Source organism: Macaca nemestrina, chromosome 6 (genome assembly GCF_043159975.1).
Source record: "Macaca nemestrina isolate mMacNem1 chromosome 6, mMacNem.hap1, whole genome shotgun sequence".
Classification (NCBI taxonomy): Eukaryota; Metazoa; Chordata; class Mammalia; order Primates; family Cercopithecidae; genus Macaca; species Macaca nemestrina.
The window spans coordinates 55,767,508-55,787,518 of NC_092130.1; the positions used below are offsets into that span (position 1 = coordinate 55,767,508).

The following is a 20,011-nucleotide window of genomic DNA, read 5'->3' on the forward strand; positions in this document are numbered from 1 at the left end:
AAGAGTAAATCTATTGTGCACATTTATTTTCTTAAGAGGGCTATTTTAGGAGTCCTTAATATGAAACAAGACCAAACACTGAAACAGATATGGTACCCAGGCTGATTATTGTCCCACAAAGTCAAAGAGGGGAGGATTAGGGAAGTGAAATAATAGTTGATTGTCTGCTATCTGGACTCTTAAGTCTCCACTCTCCTCTCTATGCCTATTTTTATGCACCTGCATAATTTTTTTTCTTAATAAAAATCACCATCATTTTATATTGTTGAATTGGAAACAAAACCGATTCCTTTCAGTCACCCTCTGGTTTAAGCACTGGTAACTGGCGCTAGTTTATGTTGGCTGCTTGCCAAACGAAAGCAATTATGTGTAATAATAGAAAAATTAAGAGGTGAGTGTTGCTGTTTTACAGCAGGACATGGCAAAAACCATTTCCTTCTGTCAGCAGTATCTTGATTACACTCTCACACACAGTCTCACCCTTTTGTACCACGTGCGCACGCGCACAAATGCACAACACACATTATTTCCTGTGGGTTTTAACTTGAGGTCACTGAAACCAGAAAGAGGAAGAATGCAAACCACAGCTTTTGAAAGCAAATGAGAATAGAACTTTGCTGTCAAAAAAAAAAAAAAAGAAAGAAAGAATGAATAAGTGAACTGGAAATAATAGTAATCAGTGGTAACTATGATCCTTTTTCATCCCCCGCCTCCTGCAGGTGTCCTAGTGGTCAATGTCACGTGGAGGAACAAAACGTACGTGGGAACCCTACTGGACTGCACCAAGCACGACTGGGCCCCTCCCAGGTAGGAACAAGGCCTTTTATTTCTCTCCTTCCCCCATCCTCTCTTTGCAGGGAAACTATAGAGAGAGATTCATAATACATAAAAGTGTGCCTGTAATTGAAACCAGGCAAAGGAGAAATGAGCAATTTAGGACTGAACGCAGTAAAATGCAGATGCTAGATTTCTTTTCTGTCAGAAGATCTCTACTCCCCACCCCTTCTCTCCTGTCTTTGTTTTCATTTTTTTCTCAAAGTGGGAATTTGAACTGGATTGGAAGCTAGCTACTTGAGCTGTTTTTCTTTGGTTTTTCTGAGGAAGAATATAAGCCCTTGGTAGCCTGTTCTTTTGCAGGTGTCAGAAATCGTCAGTCTTTTCCTTGACTGGGCCCAGCCCTTAAGCTACTGGAGTGTTGACTCCTCTTTGCTGCATTGTGTACTTTGTGATTTCACTTGGCTCTTTTGGGGATGCTCATTTTTACATCTGTTACTTGCTTCCATAGGTTTTGTGAGTCACCAACAAGTGACCTGGAGATGAGAGGGGGCCGGGGCAGAGGGAAGAGAGCAAGGTCTGCTGCTGCTGCCCCCGGCTCTGAGGCCAGCTTCACAGAGTCCAGAGGGCTGCAGAACAAGAACAGAGGGGGGGCCAATGGGAAAGGGAGGCGGGGCAGCCTCAATGCCAGCGGACGAAGGACACCCCCAAATTGTGCTGCTGAGGACATCAAAGCCAGCCCTTCCTCCACCAACAAAAGGAAAAACAAGCCTCCAATGGAGCTGGACCTGAACTCCAGCTCTGAGGACAATAAGCCTGGGAAGCGTGTCCGCACAAATTCCAGAAGCACTCCCACTACCCCTCAAGGGAAACCAGAGACTACTTTTTTGGACCAAGGCTGCTCTTCTCCAGTGTTAATCGACTGTCCCCACCCGAACTGCAACAAAAAGTACAAGCACATTAATGGCCTGAGGTACCACCAGGCTCATGCACACTTAGACCCAGAAAACAAGCTGGAGTTCGAGCCTGACAGCGAGGACAAGATCTCGGACTGCGAGGAAGCATTGAGTAATGTGGCACTTGAATGCAGTGAGCCAAGCACAAGTGTATCTGCTTATGACCAGGTGAAGGCACCGGCATCCCCTGGTGCTGGAAACCCGCCTGGCACCCCAAAGGGAAAGAGAGAGCTGATGAGCAATGGCCCAGGTTCCATTATTGGTGCTAAAGCTGGGAAGAATTCTGGCAAAAAGAAGGGCCTTAACAATGAACTGAACAACCTTCCAGTGATCTCCAACATGACGGCTGCGTTAGACAGTTGCTCAGCAGCAGACGGCAGTTTGGCTGCTGAGATGCCTAAGCTGGAAGCAGAAGGATTAATTGACAAGAAAAGTTTAGGAGATAAAGAAAAGGGCAAAAAGGCTAACAACTGCAAAATGGACAAAAACCTCTCTAAACTGAAAAGTGCCCGGCCCATTGCCCCTGCCCCAGCCCCCACTCCGCCACAGCTAATCGCTATACCCACTGCAACCTTTACAACCACCACCACTGGGACAATACCCGGACTGCCCTCCCTCACAACAACTGTTGTTCAGGCTACACCAAAGAGTCCTCCGTTAAAACCCATTCAACCAAAGCCCACGATTATGGGAGAGCCCATCACCGTGAACCCAGCTCTGGTGTCACTCAAAGACAAAAAGAAAAAGGAGAAGCGAAAGCTAAAGGACAAAGAAGGGAAAGAGACGGGAAGCCCAAAAATGGATGCCAAGCTGGGGAAACTAGAGGACTCCAAGGGGGCCAGCAAAGATTTACCTGGGCATTTTTTAAAGGATCATCTCAACAAGAATGAAGGGCTGGCAAATGGACTGTCCGAGTCTCAGGAGAGCCGCATGGCCAGTATCAAAGCTGAGGCCGATAAGGTTTACACTTTCACAGACAACGCTCCCAGCCCTTCCATAGGGAGCGCCTCGAGGATGGAATGCAGCACTTTGGTGAACGGGCAGGCACCAATCGCACCTCTGCATGTGTTGACCCAGAATGGGGCAGAGAGTTCAGCTGCAAAGACAAGTAGCCCGGCCTATTCAGACATATCCGATGCTGCTGACGATGGTGGTTCCGACAGCAGGTCAGAGGGCATGAGATCAAAGGCCAGTTCCCCATCAGATATTATTTCTAGTAAGGACAGTGTGGTAAAAGGGCATTCTTCAACTACAGCACAATCATCTCAACTGAAAGAATCCCATTCTCCCTATTACCACGGCTATGATCCTTATTATTCTCCAAGTTACATGCATCCTGGGCAGGTCGGCGCCCCTGCAGCTGGAAATAGTGGGAGCACGCAGGGAATGAAGATCAAGAAGGAGTCTGAGGAAGATGCTGAAAAGAAAGACAAGGCAGAGCAGTTAGATTCTAAGAAAGTGGACCACAATTCTGCATCCTTACAGCCTCAGCACCAATCGGTGATCACACAAAGACATCCTGCCCTGGCTCAGTCACTTTATTATGGCCAGTATGCCTATGGACTCTATATGGACCAGAAGTCTCTGATGGCCACCAGCCCTGCCTATAGACAGCAATATGAGAAGTACTATGAAGATCAGAGGCTGGCAGAGCAGAAAATGGCCCAGACTGGGAGAGGAGACTGTGAAAGGAAAAGCGAGCTCCCCTTGAAAGAGCTGGGCAAGGAGGAAACTAAACAGAAAAACATGCCATCGGCCACAATCTCAAAAGCTCCCTCTACTCCGGAGCCTAACAAAAACCATTCTAAACTAGGGCCATCAGTGCCTAATAAAACTGAGGAGACAGGTAAATCACAGCTTCTCTCCAGTCACCAGCAGCAGCTTCAGGCCGACAGCTTCAAAGCTAAGCAGATGGAAAACCACCAGCTTATTAAGGAGGCTGTAGAAATGAAGTCTGTCATGGACTCTATGAAGCAGACAGGTGTAGACCCAACCTCGAGATTTAAACAAGTAAGATTGTGGAGCGTGGCCCCAACAGGGACAGAGCAGTCTGAGACTTGTATTATACATGTCTGGGCTTGATCTGGTTAGACTTCTGACACAGGAAAGAAACCCACATTAGTTTTTTCCTCTGCTCTTGAAAAGTATCTTAAGATTCTCAAGAGTTACTATGTAGCTCTAAAATGTGCATTATCACTATTTTCTGGTCATGTTGTATAGTAAAAGGAACTGTGAACATGTGCTTTGCAGATTTGTGTTTCATGCCATTGACTTGCTCTGTGACTCTGATGAGGTCCCTTAATTTCTTCCTTTCTTTTTTTTCTTTTTCCTTTTCCTTTTTTTTTTTTTTTTTTTTTTTCCCCTGAGATGGAGTCTCGCTCTGTGGCCCAAGCTGGAGTGCAGTGGCGTGATCTTGGCTCACTGCAACCTCCGCCTCCCGGGTTCAAGCGATTCTTCTGCCTCAGCCTTCTGAGTAGCTGGAACTACAAGCGTGTGCCACCACCCCCGGCTAATTTTTTGTATTTTTTTAGTACAGATGGGATTTCACCATGTTAGCCAGGATGGTCTCGATCTCCTGACCTCGTGATCCGCCCACGCTGGCCTCTCAAAGTGCTGGGATTATAGGCGTGAGCCACCGTGCCTGGCGAAGATCCCTTAATTTCTTAGTCTAAGGCGAGGACATTCCACAATGGGGCTGCTGAATTCCCTTCTAACTCTGAGATTCTGAGTCTCATCTCTAAAATATTTATTTTCCATTTTCAAATTTCTACTAGCATCTTCTTGGAAGATAATAATAACTGGGTCCCTGAATTCACATTTCCCATTAATCTTTTTAATAGAATTTGGGGCCCAAATTTCTTTCACTTGTGGTCAGAGATGCCTAGATTTCAGCCTTACTCTCTATGTTGAGTACCCCAAAACTCAGAGCTCAGTGCTGAATGTTTGTGAGGAGGGTGAGGAGGTTTGGGTGGCGGGCCTCAACAGCTGTCCCAGAGCCCCAGAGGTCAGTCAGCTTGAGAACACCTGAAAATTGGTTACCATGAAACCACAAATGTACTGGCACCTTCTGTCATGGTTCAGACATCCTGACCCACTGCAACCCTGTGAACATTAATTCTGGTATTTCCCAGCACTGCAAACCCCCACTCCCACCCTCACCCCCATGCTTAGATACTCCCTGGTGCATTAGAGCAAGAACCACCAGCCCCCACCACCGCCACCCACACACACATTTACTTAGGCACAACTTTGCATGTTCTCTGAGAACCTGAATCCCCAGTGGGCTTCTATCATGAATGGGATGGGGATCACAAAGGCCATTTAGGATTCTCAGTTTCCCCACTTCCAGAGGCAAAAATCAGGCTGTCACTTCACAGGGCTACAGAAGAATGATACAATTTTGGGGGTTTTATAGATGGCTTTGTTTTCGAATACAGAAGCCATAATGTGTGCTATTAATTTGAAATTTTGTTTTGATTAAGATGTTAGCACGTAATGAGAAGTGAGCCAATATATTAAGCCTCAGCTGCAGTAGATGAGGAAAATGTATTCGGAAACCAAGAGTTTTTCCTCCTAAGTGATGTTAATAGCTATAGCAATTACTTAAATTTACTATTATTAGCTTGAGTTGGAGTTTTTAACATTCTTTTTTACCTGTACGAGATATTAAAAGGCAAATGAAGGTAGAATTAAATATGTCTGAGGGTGTTATTTAGTGTTGAGGAATGACATTAAGGGCCCAGCTCTGAATTTCAGCAGACCCGAGTTGGAAGCCCAGCTCCACGACTGGGCAGCAGCATGACCTTGACGTTGCTTTGAACTTTAAACACTTGGTTTTGTCTTCAGTACAAGGGATCAATAATAACGCCTATCTGGGACATTATTACTTTGTAAGAGAAGGAGGTAAAACAATTAGCACAGTGTCTAGCACAGAAATAAATGTCAACTTAGTGTTAAAATTAAGAGTACTAGTCCTGTCATGATTATTAACAAGCTTTCTTTAAAATTGAAATTTTAAAACAAATCTGTTGGGTTTTTTTCTTTAAAAAAAAAAAAAAATCAGGATCCAGATTCAAGAACATGGCATCATTATGTATACCAGCCCAAATATCTGGATCAGCAAAAGTCAGAAGAACTTGATAGAGAGAAGAAATTAAAAGAGGATAGTCCAAGGAAAACTCCTAATAAAGAGAGTGGTGTGCCCAGCCTTCCTGTATCATTAACGAGCATTAAAGAGGAGCCCAAAGAGGCCAAGCGTCCTGATTCTCAATCAATGGAGGAGAGCAAGCTGAAAAATGATGATCGAAAGACTCCTGTGAACTGGAAGGACTCTCGGGGAACAAGAGTGGCTGTCTCCTCACCCATGAGTCAGCATCAGTCATACATACAGTACTTGCATGCTTATCCTTACCCACAGATGTACGACCCCAGCCATCCTGCATACCGGGCTGTTTCTCCCGTCCTAATGCACAGTTATCCTGGTACGTGTTGTCGGTTCTGACTATATTGGAGGGAAGAGGCGATGTTCAAATATTAGCTGTTAAAAACTCAAGATAAATTAGAAGCTTCAAGAGTGACATTTGTTTTGCTTGTTTTTATGCTGTTTAAAGTCCCAAAGATAAAACTGATTTAATGTAAGTTTTTTAAATGAAATGTCAGGAATCTTTAGCTATAGTTTCCATAGTCTCTGATGGTCTGCTATAGCTGTTAGGCTGACAGATACTTTATTGCCTATAAAAATATTCTAAGCACTTACTGTCATAATCATTATAGTTACTATTCCTTTCACTTAAGCAGACACGTAAATGTATGAAATGGCTGTAAGCTCAATTCTGTTTATAACCTCCCTTCATCAGGATGAATTAACTGGGAGAAGAAAACTGGAGAAGCTAGATACAGTTTAATGATAATGTAGCCCATTGTTAATGTAACCCCCTATTTTAAGATCTCTTTGACTCTTATTCCAAATTCATGTAACCCAAATTATTTTTTTTTTTAAGATATAGCCTGTAACTTGATGTGGCATTTGTTTTTTATCTGCAGGGGCCTATCTCTCTCCAGGATTTCATTATCCTGTTTATGGGAAGATGTCAGGGAGAGAAGAGACAGAGAAAGTCAATACCAGCCCTAGCATCAACACAAAAACAACCACTGAATCTAAAGCACTGGATTTGCTCCAGCAGCATGCTAACCAATACCGCAGCAAGTCTCCTGCTGTAAGCCTCCTTTTGTTGTTATTTAAAAGTACTGTGTTTTGGGGAGAAAGGGGAACAAGCTACAGAACAGTCTTGAAATATAAATGGTTTTGGAACCCAGCTGTGATTTCAGGATGCTGTTTTATCCTAATACATGAAGAATGGAGCGTTCAAAAGTAAGATGCTTTCACACATGAGAGAAAATTGTTAAAGCATGTATGGCAGTAGCTAGCTTTTCTGTTGCGAAATCTAGTATACCTTGCTTACCCAGGAGGATGGTTGTTAGGTGGGAATTTAAATTCATAGGAACCAACTTTTGGTGTAAAATATGTTTGATAAGTCATTGAGGAATTAGGTAACAGAGGAGTCTATTTTATATAATTTTTGTAAGTAAGCAGGTCAGAGGCTATAAACTGTTGACCTTTTGGGCAAATCAAGCTTTTCAAAAAGTGTTTTCTTGCGGGACAGCTTTTAAAAATCAGATATTTTACATACAAATTCAGATGACCTCTTTCTCTTAAGACAATAGAAAATCTGGGCCGGGAGTGAGCTACCGCCTGTAATCCCAGCACTTTGGGAGGCCGAGGCGGGCAGATCACTTGAGGTCAGGAATTTGAGACCAGCCTGGCCAATATGGTGAAACTCCATCTCTACTAAAAATACAAAAAGTAGCCTGGTGGTGGTGGGCACCTATAATCGAAGGTACTCAGGAGGCTGAGGCAGGAGACTCACTTGAGCCCGGGAGGCGGAGGTTGCGGTAAGCAGAGATCGTGCCACTGCACTCTAGCCTGGGTGACAGAGCAAGGCTCTGTCTCAAAAAAAAAAAAAAAAAGACAATAGAAAATCTTGTTCAAAATCACATGGCAGTAACTGATGGGAGCCAGTAGCCCCATCTGGGCAGTCTGTCCTGCTCCTCATCAATGTGCATGGATGTAAATAAAAGCTCCCCAACCTGCATCGCTTGTCTTTGTTATTAGCTTGACTTCTGGAGAGATTTGAGGTTTCTCCTACTTGAATTGACCCTCCATATTCACATCACCAGTGTTCATGGTTGGAGGTTCATCACGAGCAAAGCTGAGTGCCCATGACATGTAATAAGGCACAGATTTGAGCCTTGCACACTGTGAGGCTCATTTCCAAGAGTAAGTCATGTGGTTTAGGGGTGAGAGCTGTGTCTGCTGTTTTCTGGCCTTAACTCTTTGTCATGTCCCTTTAACTCTGCTGAATAATACAAATATTTGTCTGTGAAAGATGACTGTTCCCCAAAAAAGGTGACTGCTGTAGTCCTAGAGACTGTTGTGAAGAGAGACTAAACAAAAATAGGATAGTGCTTGGCTAGGAAAGAGTTTAAAGTAAATTAAAATAATAGTATCTGCAATGTGTATGAGTCTACCAGAAACTCTATAGAGAAACTAGAAAAGGTGATTTCGGAATCTTTCTGAGACCTTCTTCTTAGTACAAGGATTTCTTTTAAGTGAGAAGGATAACTTTAGTTAAAGGGTGGTTAGGTTCTAAAGGTAGAAAGTCATAGGAAATAAACCATCATTACCCCAGACTATGGTTTGGGGAGATGGGAGCTTCTCTGTGAGAGTTCAAAAATTGAGAGCTTCAAAATGTGGGTGTAGGACAGTGATTTCTTGTGCTTTATATTGGCATATAACTTTAGGGCATGTTTTTTCAGTAGAACAAAATGTATACAGACACGTTTAAAATTGTGAGATAGGTTCTCTCCATAAAATACAAGTGTAATTAGAAAACTTGACCTTAAAGATATCTCCAAAACTACTTATTTTCTAAAAGTTGTTTATGGGAAGCAATTGGGTACATTCTTAACCTGCAATTACGAATGAATATAGAGAGAAGTCCTCTTATTTCTGTCATTTCAGGAAAACATTGGTGTCACTCGGTTTATTTTGGGTGGAGCAGTTCTTTTTGTGTTGGCTTAATTCCAACGGAAACTAATGCATGTTTTTTTGAAATTCTCTTTAGTTACTAAAGATTGTATCTTTATATTTACTTTTTAATCATTAACACAATATTGTCAAAGGGACGAAGGTGGTTTAGTACTCTTATAAGTTGATTTTCAGAGCGTGAAGGGGGAAAATTTCTCTTTTTTGTTGCAGCCTGTGGAAAAGGCTACAGCTGAGCGGGAACGGGAGGCGGAAAGGGAAAGGGATCGCCACTCCCCCTTCGGCCAGCGGCACCTGCACACGCATCACCACACCCACGTTGGCATGGGTTACCCGCTAATCCCGGGTCAATATGACCCTTTTCAAGGTCAGCAGCTCTGTCATTATTGTGTCTTTGTCCATTCTGCTTTGGAAAACAGTTGCTAAAATTGCATTTCACATCTTAAAAATATTGAGCTTTGAGTTCACATTAGCTCTCAGGAGGGTTTTTAACACTTATTTCCTAGTGACACAGCTAACGCTATTCCCTCATCTTTGTATTCTATTGAGGCATGAAATGGCTACCACTTAATAATTGTCACCAGTTGATGTTATCGGTGGCTTACTGTTATCTCACAGACTGAGGGTGGTGGCCAGTGTCTGGGGCACTGAATATAACAATCAGAAGATCAGATATCTACCTCAGGGAAATTGTAGAAAAAGGGAGGGATGGTGGGAGGCTTTGGTGAAATTACTTGTTCTGATTTCTACATGCCTTTTAAGTTGCTCTTTTCCCATGGAAATCATGGGAGTAATGTGATCAGGTTTAACACTTTGATAACCTCATTCAAGGGTTCTTCACAGCCCTTCACTGCTGCGACTTCACTAAATGGGAGAATTGAGAAAGAGAAACATGTTTTAAGCCATAGGATTGATATCAGGGAATCTTCACCTTGTGGTTCATTAGTTGAGCATGTATTATTTGTCCCATCTTTGTCATCTCATAGGGGGTGGGTGATGGCACCATCTTTACAATTTGCTAGAATACCCCAGATTGCATGGCTTTAAACAACAGGAATTTATTTTCTCACAGTTCTGGAGGCTGGAAGTTCAAGATCAGGGTTCCAGCACAGCCAGCCTCTGCTGAGGCCTGTCTTCCTGGTTTGTGTGCAGCTGCTGTCCTGCTGTGTGCTCATATGATCTCTTCTTTGTGCATGAGCTGGTGGGTGGGGAAGAGGCAGGGGGAGCCCTTGTGTGCTTTCTTATAAGGACACTAATCCTGCCCTGTTAGGGTCCCACCCATATGACCTCATTTAACCTTAATTACCCCCTTATAAGCCCCATCTCCGAATCTAATCACACTGTGGATTAGAGCTTCAACATTTTGAGGAGACATAATTTAGTCTATTGCACTTGCCAGGTTGCCTCTTATGCTGCTGTGTGAATAGAAAGTAAGATAATATGTTTGAAAGTGTTTCCAAAACTGGGAAGTGATATACAAATGTGAAGGGGTCATTTTTATTTATTCAAGTCTTTTTAGTTGGTGTCAACTAATAGTGTTTAAAGAGAGCTTTTCTATTTCTTAAACAAAATAGAGCTTTTCTATTTCTAGTCTAACACATTATACCTATATGTAAATAAAGTATATATGAGAAGAAAATAATTATCTCTTTTAAGATAATATTATTGTTATTGTACTGTCTTAAGTTACCTCTGGGAAAAGAAAATATATCCAAATAAAAGACATAGAAAGAGACAGTTATCTTCCCTAGGTTTGCATTTGTTTACTCTATTTTTCCCCAGGACTGTCCTCTATAGAATTTAAAAGAATTCTCTGTTAGGCAACATCATGCCATTTGGAGCTATTAAGTCTCTGACTGCTACCTTCGTCTTGCAGGGTGAAAGTGAAGAGCATTTCTAAGTTTGATTTACTGATTCTGTGTATCTTATGGGACGCATTGTGTTCAGTCACTGGGGAAAATGTTAAAGTGATAACAATTATTATGGAAGTATTGTATTCTAGGCAAATAGCATGCCGCTTCTGTAATTCACTGTGACTTTTGATTCCTGTTGTTACCTGGCATCTATTATTTCTCTTGAGCTTCCTATTCAGGAATGCATGCAAACCATTTAGCACCATGCAGAGCTGGAGAGATGGAATGCTGTATCTCCTTCGAATAGCTATTAAGAAAACTGCAGAATATTCAAGAAAGGATAGATAGCGGATAGACCACATGGTTTGTACCGTGTCCTTGCTGTATGAAAGAGTTCATGTGTGTGTTCAGGAGAGGACACCGTGCTGCTACTGGGTCTGTGGCCCTTCCCCACTGGGCCTGTATCTACTCTTATCCTTCTAAAGATCACAGACACTCTACATTTTTTTCCCCATTAGGCTTGACCTCTGCTGCCCTTGTTGCCTCACAGCAGGTGGCTGCCCAGGCATCTGCATCTGGAATGTTTCCTGGACAAAGAAGGTAAATATCCTCTACATTTTTAATTAGTTCTAGATAGAAATATCTTAATGGTTGGGAGGAAGTAAGTACAGGATTTTTAGGCCAAAAACTGAACTCCTTGGGTTTTATATCCTTGTAATGAATGTGTTTATTTATGCCAGTGTAAGTTGCTTCACATGCAACTTAAATTCCATGAACCCCGTTCCGTAAGGGTTACGTAGATTAGTAATTAACTGATTAGTTTTTTAGGCAGTTGAAATTTTCTTGGGTTATCCTTACAACATTGCTAAAATAATTCACCATGACTCCCTTTGTTTTATTATGTTTAAAGATAAAGTCGCAAATGGAGACATTTATTTTCATAATACTAAAGGTAATGTTTGTTCTTTGATATTTTAAATTATTCCCTAAGTTTTAAGAAGGAAAATGATTTAAAGGAATTAAATTGTTAGTATTATAAAATTAATATTTTTCACAATGCGTATCATTACTTTGTGTTTATTCACTTTCTCTGGAATTGAATTCTACATTTGAATGGAATTAAAATAAGTCTTATTAGTCTTATGGTTTTCAGGCTTACAGTGACAAATATTGACAGAGGCTGGGCATGATGACCCATGCCTGTAGTCCCAGCACTTTGGGAGGCTAAGGCGGGTGGATCAGCTGAGGTCAGGAATTCCAGACCAGCCTGGCCAACATGGTGAAACCCCGTCTCTACTAAAAATACAAAAATTAGCTGGGCATGGTGGCATGCGCCTGTAATTCCAGCTACTAGGGAGGCTGAGGCATGAGAATTGCTGGAACCCAGGAGGCGGAGGTTGCAGTGAGCCGAGATTACACCATTGCACTCCAGCCTGATTGCACTCCAGCCTGGGTGATGGAGTGAGACTCTGTCTCAAAATTAAAAAAAAAAACAAAACCATTGGCTGGGCACGGTGGCTCATGCCTGTAATTCCAGCACTTTGGGAGGCCAAGGCAGGCGGATCACCTGAGGTTGGGAGCTCGAGACCAGCCTGACCAACATGGAGAAACCCCCTCTCTACTAAAAACACAAAATTAGCCGGGCGTGGTGGCACATGCCTGTAATCCCAGCCACTTGGGAGGCTGAGGCAGGAGAATCGCTTGAACCCAGGAGGCGGAGGTTGCCGTGAGCCAAGATCGAGCCATTGCACTCCAGCCTGGGCAACAAGAGCAAAACTCCGACTCAAAAAACAAATAAACAAACAAACAAAGTGTTGATAGAATCGTGTGCTAAGGTTTGCTTTTCTTTTGCAGAGAATAACAAGATTGGAAATGTACATTGTCATGTGACTGGATCACATGGGGAAGCGCTTTATACAGACATCAGTTCCATGGTGTTAATTTGAAATGCCTTAATGGCAGGCAAAAACCAGTCATTTCATTTTTGTAAATTACAGATTTTATCACAGAGTAACAAATGTTGCTGTAATTAAACTTCTGTTTTATATATATATACGTATACATATCTGTATATATACATATATATATATATAAAAATATAAATATATTCTTTACTTTTTGTATCAGTAACCAGGCTCGCACACACAGGGTCTGCTGCCACGTCGCAAACCACTCAGTAAAGGAAATTAAAAATGTATTTGTCATGTTGAAAAGTGTTAGCCACAAAAGGCTACTTACTTTCTTTTCCTTTTCCTTTAAAATTGTAAATAAATAATGTTATGTATCAGTGTGCCTGAACCTTGCATATCCTTCACATATTTCCCATAAGCCCCTCAGAAAGGCTAACTGTGATGATGACACTTTGGTACAATTTAGATGTCTATTTGGTGGCTCCTGTTAAAGACGCATCAGTGTAAAATGTTCCTGTAGTCACTGTTTGTACTTGTGTATTGTGGAAAAAGTACTTTTGGAAGGCATGGGGTTGCCAGTACCACAAAAACTGTGTTGTACATAATGTAAAGATTAAAATGGGGAAATAATGAGCATCTGTGAATAATGAGGTGTCATTTTTTGATAATCTTGAATGGCAAATAACCCAATAGCCTGCGTACCAGGAGACATCTGTGATTGTTCTATTACTTGAATAGTTCTACAGTCTTTTTTTTTTTTTTTTTTTAATGTTTACAATTATCCAGTTTTAGAGGAGAGAGACTTTAACGCCATTGCCTGGTTACTTGTTTTATGCTGTAATCTAGTTTATTTTATGTAAAATGTATATTGAATGCTTTCCTTTTTTATACCTGCCTTAAATAATTTGGCAATCAGAATTAAAAAGTTTTTTTTTTTTAAATAATGGCTTCTTGTCTGTCTCATGTTATTTTCTGCCTGATAGTCATTCTAATTTTCAAGAAAGGGTTTCTTAATATTATTAATATCCAATGCATAAGATACAGTAAACAGATATTAACTTCTCTTATAGGATACATAAGTATAACAACCAAATAGTGTATTTAATTCGGTGGATGTATTCCCATTTACAGGGTATTTACCCTAAACATGGAGTATGATATCACTGGAAATTAGTAGATACAGGTTTCTGTGGTATGGAATGATACTTCAAAGATGCAAATGTTATGACATGTGGATAATAGGGAAAATATGTAAAAAGTCATTTAGTTAGTTAGCTGTCATTACATTGATTTACTAGAATATTTTATGCCAAATTTTAACTGCCTCTTCTTTCCCTTCTTTGCTTCAAATAAACACTTACTGAGTGCCTGCTTTATCCCAAGCACTGCCCAGGGTTCTGGCATACTGCAGTAAATAAAGCAGACACAAATTCCTGTCTTCATGGAGCTTTCATTTTTTGGTGGTGGGATAAACGTATCATAAAATATCTGGTATATAAAGCATGTTAGATGGTTGATGAATGCAATGAAGAGAAACGAAGCATGGGAGTGGCGCATAGTGAATGTGTGCTGGAGTTTGTAACTGTAAACAGAGTGGCCACTAAAGAGATGAGGGAGGGATCCATGCAGACATCTGGGGGAACATCACTGCAGTGACGTGGAAAAGCAAGTACTGAAGCCCCAAGGTGGGAGTGTGCGTTGTATGTTTGGACTGGTTGATTTCAGTGCTTCATTCCAGCTGTACGTTTTTATTATTTTACTGTAATTGCTAATGACAGTGCTACCACGTGGTTTACTAAAAAGTTCTTTAAACTGACAGAATTTGTCTTGGTGTAATTTGGTTAGTTCTACCTAGAGGCCTTTGCGTCGCAAATGAATAGAATTTTGCAATCAAAAAGAAATGTTTCCCTTGATTTTGAAAGACCACCTTAACGTGTTGCCTTTGCTGCTTGACTTACACGTCTAGTCTATGTTCTTAATAGAGTTCAGGAGGAAGATATTTTTCTGTTAGTTTTCAGTTTTTCTTTTGAATTTCATCCAAGTTGTCATTTATAAGAACATTGTTTATGGTGTTTAATCCTACACATAAGAGTATTTCACATATTTTTCATCATTTTTAAGCTATCAAAGCTTTTTCATTTTTATACGACATCTTGATTCTCCTTGAAGACTTGAGGTAATTTGTTTTATACCAGTTAAGCAAGTATGTTTTCTCTGTTTAGAATATAGTTGGCATCTGTTGGTTGCCTACATGCTGATTCAGTTCTTGACCAACGCCTTAACTGTCAAAGCACAGAAGCAGAACTAAGGTCAACTTATATCTTCACCAGTTGAATTTTCATGTTCTTGTTGGTAGCTGGGTGATACTCTGGACTCCTGATGATTTTCTTGCTCTTAATAATATATATGGAAGTCAATCTTCCCTTTCAGTTGCAAAATGACTAGATGTATGTTTCTTACATACCAGGCTTTTTAAAATCACTTCTAATTAGGTGGCTAAATAAATAGGTTATAAATAGCTGCATTGGACCATGTTTAACTCTGCTACTGTAATAAACAGGAATGCTGATAAATACAAAGAGATATATGACCAAAAGCACATTGCAATTTGAATAGGCTCTTCCCCTAGGCTTTTACTGGAACATTATTCATGACTGGTTTACATTAATCACTAAATGAAGTTTTGTTTCTTCCTCTTACTGTTACAGTGTTGTCTTTACTGATGACAATATGAATTGCCAAAGGCCAGGGCTTATTTATATTATGTGTGCCATTTCTCTGGCTGAGTATATAGTCAGTACCGAATGGTAAATTAAAGAGTCCCAAAAGACAAGCATACTTGGCTCCATTATATTACTATGATGAATCTGCCATTAATACGTTCTAATTGTTTTACTTTTATAGACATAAAATCAGTCCCTTTAGTGACTAATAATAGGGTTTATTGATTTTACTAAACATTACTCATTCCAGGCCTGCTCATATCAGCTTGTCCTGAACATATGCAAAAAGCCTGCAGTGCTGACACAGTGCAAATTAACTTCATGGAGAAATGAGAGTGAAGAGTTGTTTACAGCTGTGGTCCCATTGAATACAGAATATTAAAAACCAGGTAATAGGCTCCGTATAGAACCATTCATTCCTAGATTACAATCTCAGATGGCTTTTTCATGGAAACTTGCCATTGCTGTTCAGCCCAGGTCATTAACACTTGCAGAGTAAAAAGTGTGGCCTTATACATTCACACTGGCTGTGACCCTGATTTAGTGTGGTTTCAGCCCAAGGGTCTGTGAGTAACCAGAATGAATGGCTCTGATTGATGCAGGATAAAAACAGCAGTTTAAATGATAATTACTGGTCATTTCATTCCTTCCCTGACTCTGAAAAAGAGACAAGACAGGCAAAGCCATTTATTATTGTTTTTGTCACTAACCACAGTCATCCATTCCCTGCTTCTTGCAGTAGCCTGAGTCATAAATGTTGTTTACTTTCAGTTAACTTTAGAAGAGAAAACAAAGCAAAGCCCCCAGTCTGACTTTTCATTTTTCTTGACAAAATCACTCTTTTAAGCAAGGGGTGAGTTCTCAACCTTGGCACTATTGACATAGGAGACCAGATAATTCTTTGCTGTTCTGTGCATTGTAGTATATTTAGCAGTACCCCTGACCTCTACTCTGGAGATGCTAGTAGCAACCTCCCCAACAAATTGTGACAACCAACAGGTCGTATGAAATTTAGAACTCATGCCTAGGCCCTGCCCCACAGGTAGAGTGCTGAGTTCTATTGTTCTTTGTTGCTTTTAGAGATAGGAAAGCCATCGATGGTTCCTTGTAACTAGAATGTAAATAGAATGGGGATACTCATTCGACCAATGTGGATAAAGTTGGACCAGACCTCCACCTCTTTAAAAAGAAATGGATGACCCAGATTTTAACATAATAATCAGTAGTTCTTTTAGGTTGAAGATGAATTCAATTTTAAAACCACATCTGAGGGCCAGATTCATTTCACAGCATGTCAATTAGCAATGCTAGCCCACTAAAAATACATATTATTTCTTCTGGAATGAAGGCTGTCAGTGGAAAACCTGGAAAAAATGGATAAATCTTAATTGAGCTGCTGGGATGGAACTCAGATTTTCTTCACACAGGGAGAGGCATTTCTTTCATATACAGGAACAAACATTGAGAGATTCTCACATACACTATACATTTCAGTGAAGTTTTTTTTTTTTTTTTTTTTTCACTTAGACATTTGAAAATAAAATGAAAGGAAACATCAAAATCTGCAATATGGAGAAAGTTAAAGTATCTAGGGCTGTCAAGAGCACACGGCACGATAACACCCATGGACAAGTCTAGGTTTAGGTCTGATCAGACTGGCCTGACCCTTGGCCAGCTGTTGTCACGTCCCTGCTGGTAATACCTGGAATGGCAAGTAGTACAATGGAACAAAGCTTCTTTCCTGTGTCCATAACAGACGTGGCTAATCATTGCAGCGTTCTCTCCACCTGAATGTGTGTGAGACCTCTTAACTTCCTCAGTACAGCTTTCCCAGTAGCCCCTAAAAAACAGACCAAAGTTGACATGCAACACGAAGGCTGTTGGCCACCTCTGCAAGAAACTAAATTCTTATGGAACTAAATCATGACCCCTAGAACTTTCAAGGGTGTCACCCTCACACCCCCCAATTTCAGGCAAGGAGACTTAACATGGCACTATTCCTCCTTTCAACTATTGGAAACTTTGGAAGTTATTTATTTACCTTCAGTGTTTCAACCAACCGTGATTTCTTTAGTCAGAAAAGTTGGGGAACGAGAATTGTTACTTATTGACCCAAATTTCTACTGATTTATGGAAGTGTTTTTTTTTCTCTTTTACTTTCATACTATCATCACGTCTTCTTTGGCTCTCCTGCCACCCTCTTATAATGATCTTTGGTTAGCTAGAGTCCATCCAGATCATCCAGTATCATCTCCTTGTCTCAACGTCACCCAATTAGCAATTTTATTTCCATCTACAATCTTAATTCCACTTTGCCATATAACAACAGAATCACAGATTCTGGGGATTAGGACGTGGACATCTTTGGGGGCTACCACTCTGCCTGCCACATGCCACACCACCCAACACAAATTCCTTTCTGCCTGGGCAGTATTATTAACACAATAATAATAGTATAATAGTTCTACTGTATAATATAAAATATTACAACTGGTATAATGACCATCATCAAAATTATAGTATATTTGCTTTGCACTTCACATGTGACAACTCATTTAGTTCTCATAGCCACCCAATTACTTTAGAGCTGGAAAAACTGAGGCACCAAGCTAAAGTAATTTGCTCAAGTTCACACCACCATGTGAGTGACAGGACCGTAACCACTATGCTATACTGCTTCAGAGAAGGGATAATACACTCCCTAGGGAATCGACAAGATTTTCCTTTGCTAAAGTGCTTATTTCAGAGGGGCAAATAACGGTGTGCCTCTCCAAGCTGCTATGAGACAAAGCCCCTGTACAGCCTCTGCTGGAGCCAGGTGTCAGACCCTTGTTAAACTCCACATTTGAGGCCCAGGATCCTGAGAGCCTAGTGGCTCTTCAGTGCATTGCTGGCAGAGGTTGCTGAAAGGGTTACCTTTTTTTGTTTTCTCATTGTCATGGTGGCCCTTGCTTTTTCAATACTCTACCATATGTATCTGATGACTAGAAGCTCAGAATACAGGAGCTGGGCTTCATGGGAACTGGTGCTTGGGTGTCAGAGGCTGGTGGGAAGGCTGATACTTTTGTGATTCTGGCAGAGACTATCATGGGCTCCTACAAAGGGTCATTCCAACGTTCTGACAAAGGGCCCCAAATTTGTACTTCTAATTATCTACAAATGATGTCATTCTTACTGTCTCGGGGGATTTTTGAAAATATTAGAAAGAAGGATGTTCAAACCTCAGCTGTAACTCTTTAAACATCTTCCCCTAACCAGATCCTTCTCCAGTGTATTTTGTGTGTACTGGGGGACAAGGGAATATGTGAAACTACTTGCAAGATATAAACATTTAAATTATAATTTCTGCAGTATTATATTGAAATTGCTTCTTTATTTCCATATGGTGAGAACCTCAAAAAATGAATGCCTAGAATTTTCTTGGCTTTTGTGAGGACTTTGCTCTAAATAGTATGTATTGGGGCAAAATTTCAGAAATTGAAAAATTCTTCCTAATAAGGGTGGCAGGGGCCAGTGAATGAAGGCATCCTGGCCCCCATTTGATCACTGGAGGTCACTGAACTAACTACAGGTCTGAAAGAGAAAGTAGTTCCATCTTCCTCATCACTCTTCAGAGAAGGTGGTCCAGCCACCCAACCTGTCCTTCTAGACCAGACGGGAATTTTCCAGGATGGGGGAAGGGGAGCGGAATCCCTAGCCTAGTGGGGATGACCTTTCAGCGTAATAACTATGGAGAGGGAGACTGTCTCTAGCAAGGCTGCTGTACAGCTGGATGTTTTCAGCTGCCTGTAACGGAAACCATGACTGAAACTGCCACCAACTACAAGGAAATGTGTTCTTTCCCCTAACACGAAGCCAAGAGCAGGGTGATCTCCAGACATCATCCTTCATGCTGCTGACTCTGCTCTGTGATACTCTTTGCTCAGTCTTCCTGGCCTTGTCCCCTGTGTTAGGGCCAAAGGAGTTCCAGATCTCTGTCTGGAGACATCAGTGTCCAGGGGAGAGAACTGTGTCTTCCTGTGTCTCTTAGGAGGGAAGAAACCTTCCTCAGACGCCTCTGGCAGGCATCCCTCCCATCTCCTTGGCCAGAACCAGGACACATGCTCACTCCTGAAACATCACCACAAGAGAATGGGATTGCCATGAGTTCCTCAGGCTAAGAAGGATGAGAATCTGCCCCTGAGTCATGCATGGGAGGAGTGGCTCATGGCTTAAGAACTAGGATTCTGTTGGAGAGAATGAAGAGGGGGATGAATATTTTGTTTTCTGAGGCATAAACCTTTCCTTGAGGCTAGTGAACCGTGGTAGATTCTCCTAGTGTCCTCTGGGTTCTCCTGAGGTGTAAGTCTGGGATGGGTGTGGATGGGAGGCAGACAGTTGTTTGCACTCCAGCAGAACTCACAGAGACCCTCCGCTGTAACTGATTTTTCCTTAGAGAATCTGGTGATGAGGCAGAATTAGGAGAGCGGGCATGGGGCTGCACTGAACGCACTGTTTCAAAGGAACATGAAGAGATTCAGAAACCTGCCGTCTTTCTTTTCTTTCTCTTCCATGACGCAGCTGGTAGCCTCATTTTCCTGCCCCTCTACCAACCTGAATTTGTCCCTGATTGGGTGAGTGGTGGGGAGTGACCCCCCCAGCAGATCTAGTGACTGCAAACCATTGGGTTGGGATTAATTCCTTCAAAAGA

General features: G+C 41.4%; 1 protein-coding gene across 10 annotated transcripts in view; it reads left to right on the plus strand.

The window, feature by feature from the left end:
• The window catches only part of LOC105463153 (zinc finger protein 608), a 117,636-nt gene extending 98,978 nt beyond the window's left edge, over positions 1-18,658 (plus strand). For 5 of the 10 annotated variants that reach the window (XM_071098532.1, XM_071098537.1, XM_071098531.1 and 2 more), the window contains 7 exons: positions 720-807; positions 1,286-3,740; positions 5,794-6,211; positions 6,774-6,946; positions 9,049-9,202; positions 11,207-11,288; positions 15,572-18,658. In XM_071098532.1, coding sequence (XP_070954633.1) covers positions 720-807; positions 1,286-3,740; positions 5,794-6,211; positions 6,774-6,946; positions 9,049-9,202; positions 11,207-11,288; positions 15,572-15,596 — 3,395 coding nt within the window. In that variant the 3' untranslated portion in view covers positions 15,597-18,658. The other 5 variants (XM_071098533.1, XM_071098538.1, XM_011710129.3 and 2 more) reach the window with 3 other exon arrangements.
• Positions 18,659-20,011: the final 1,353 nt, after the last annotated feature.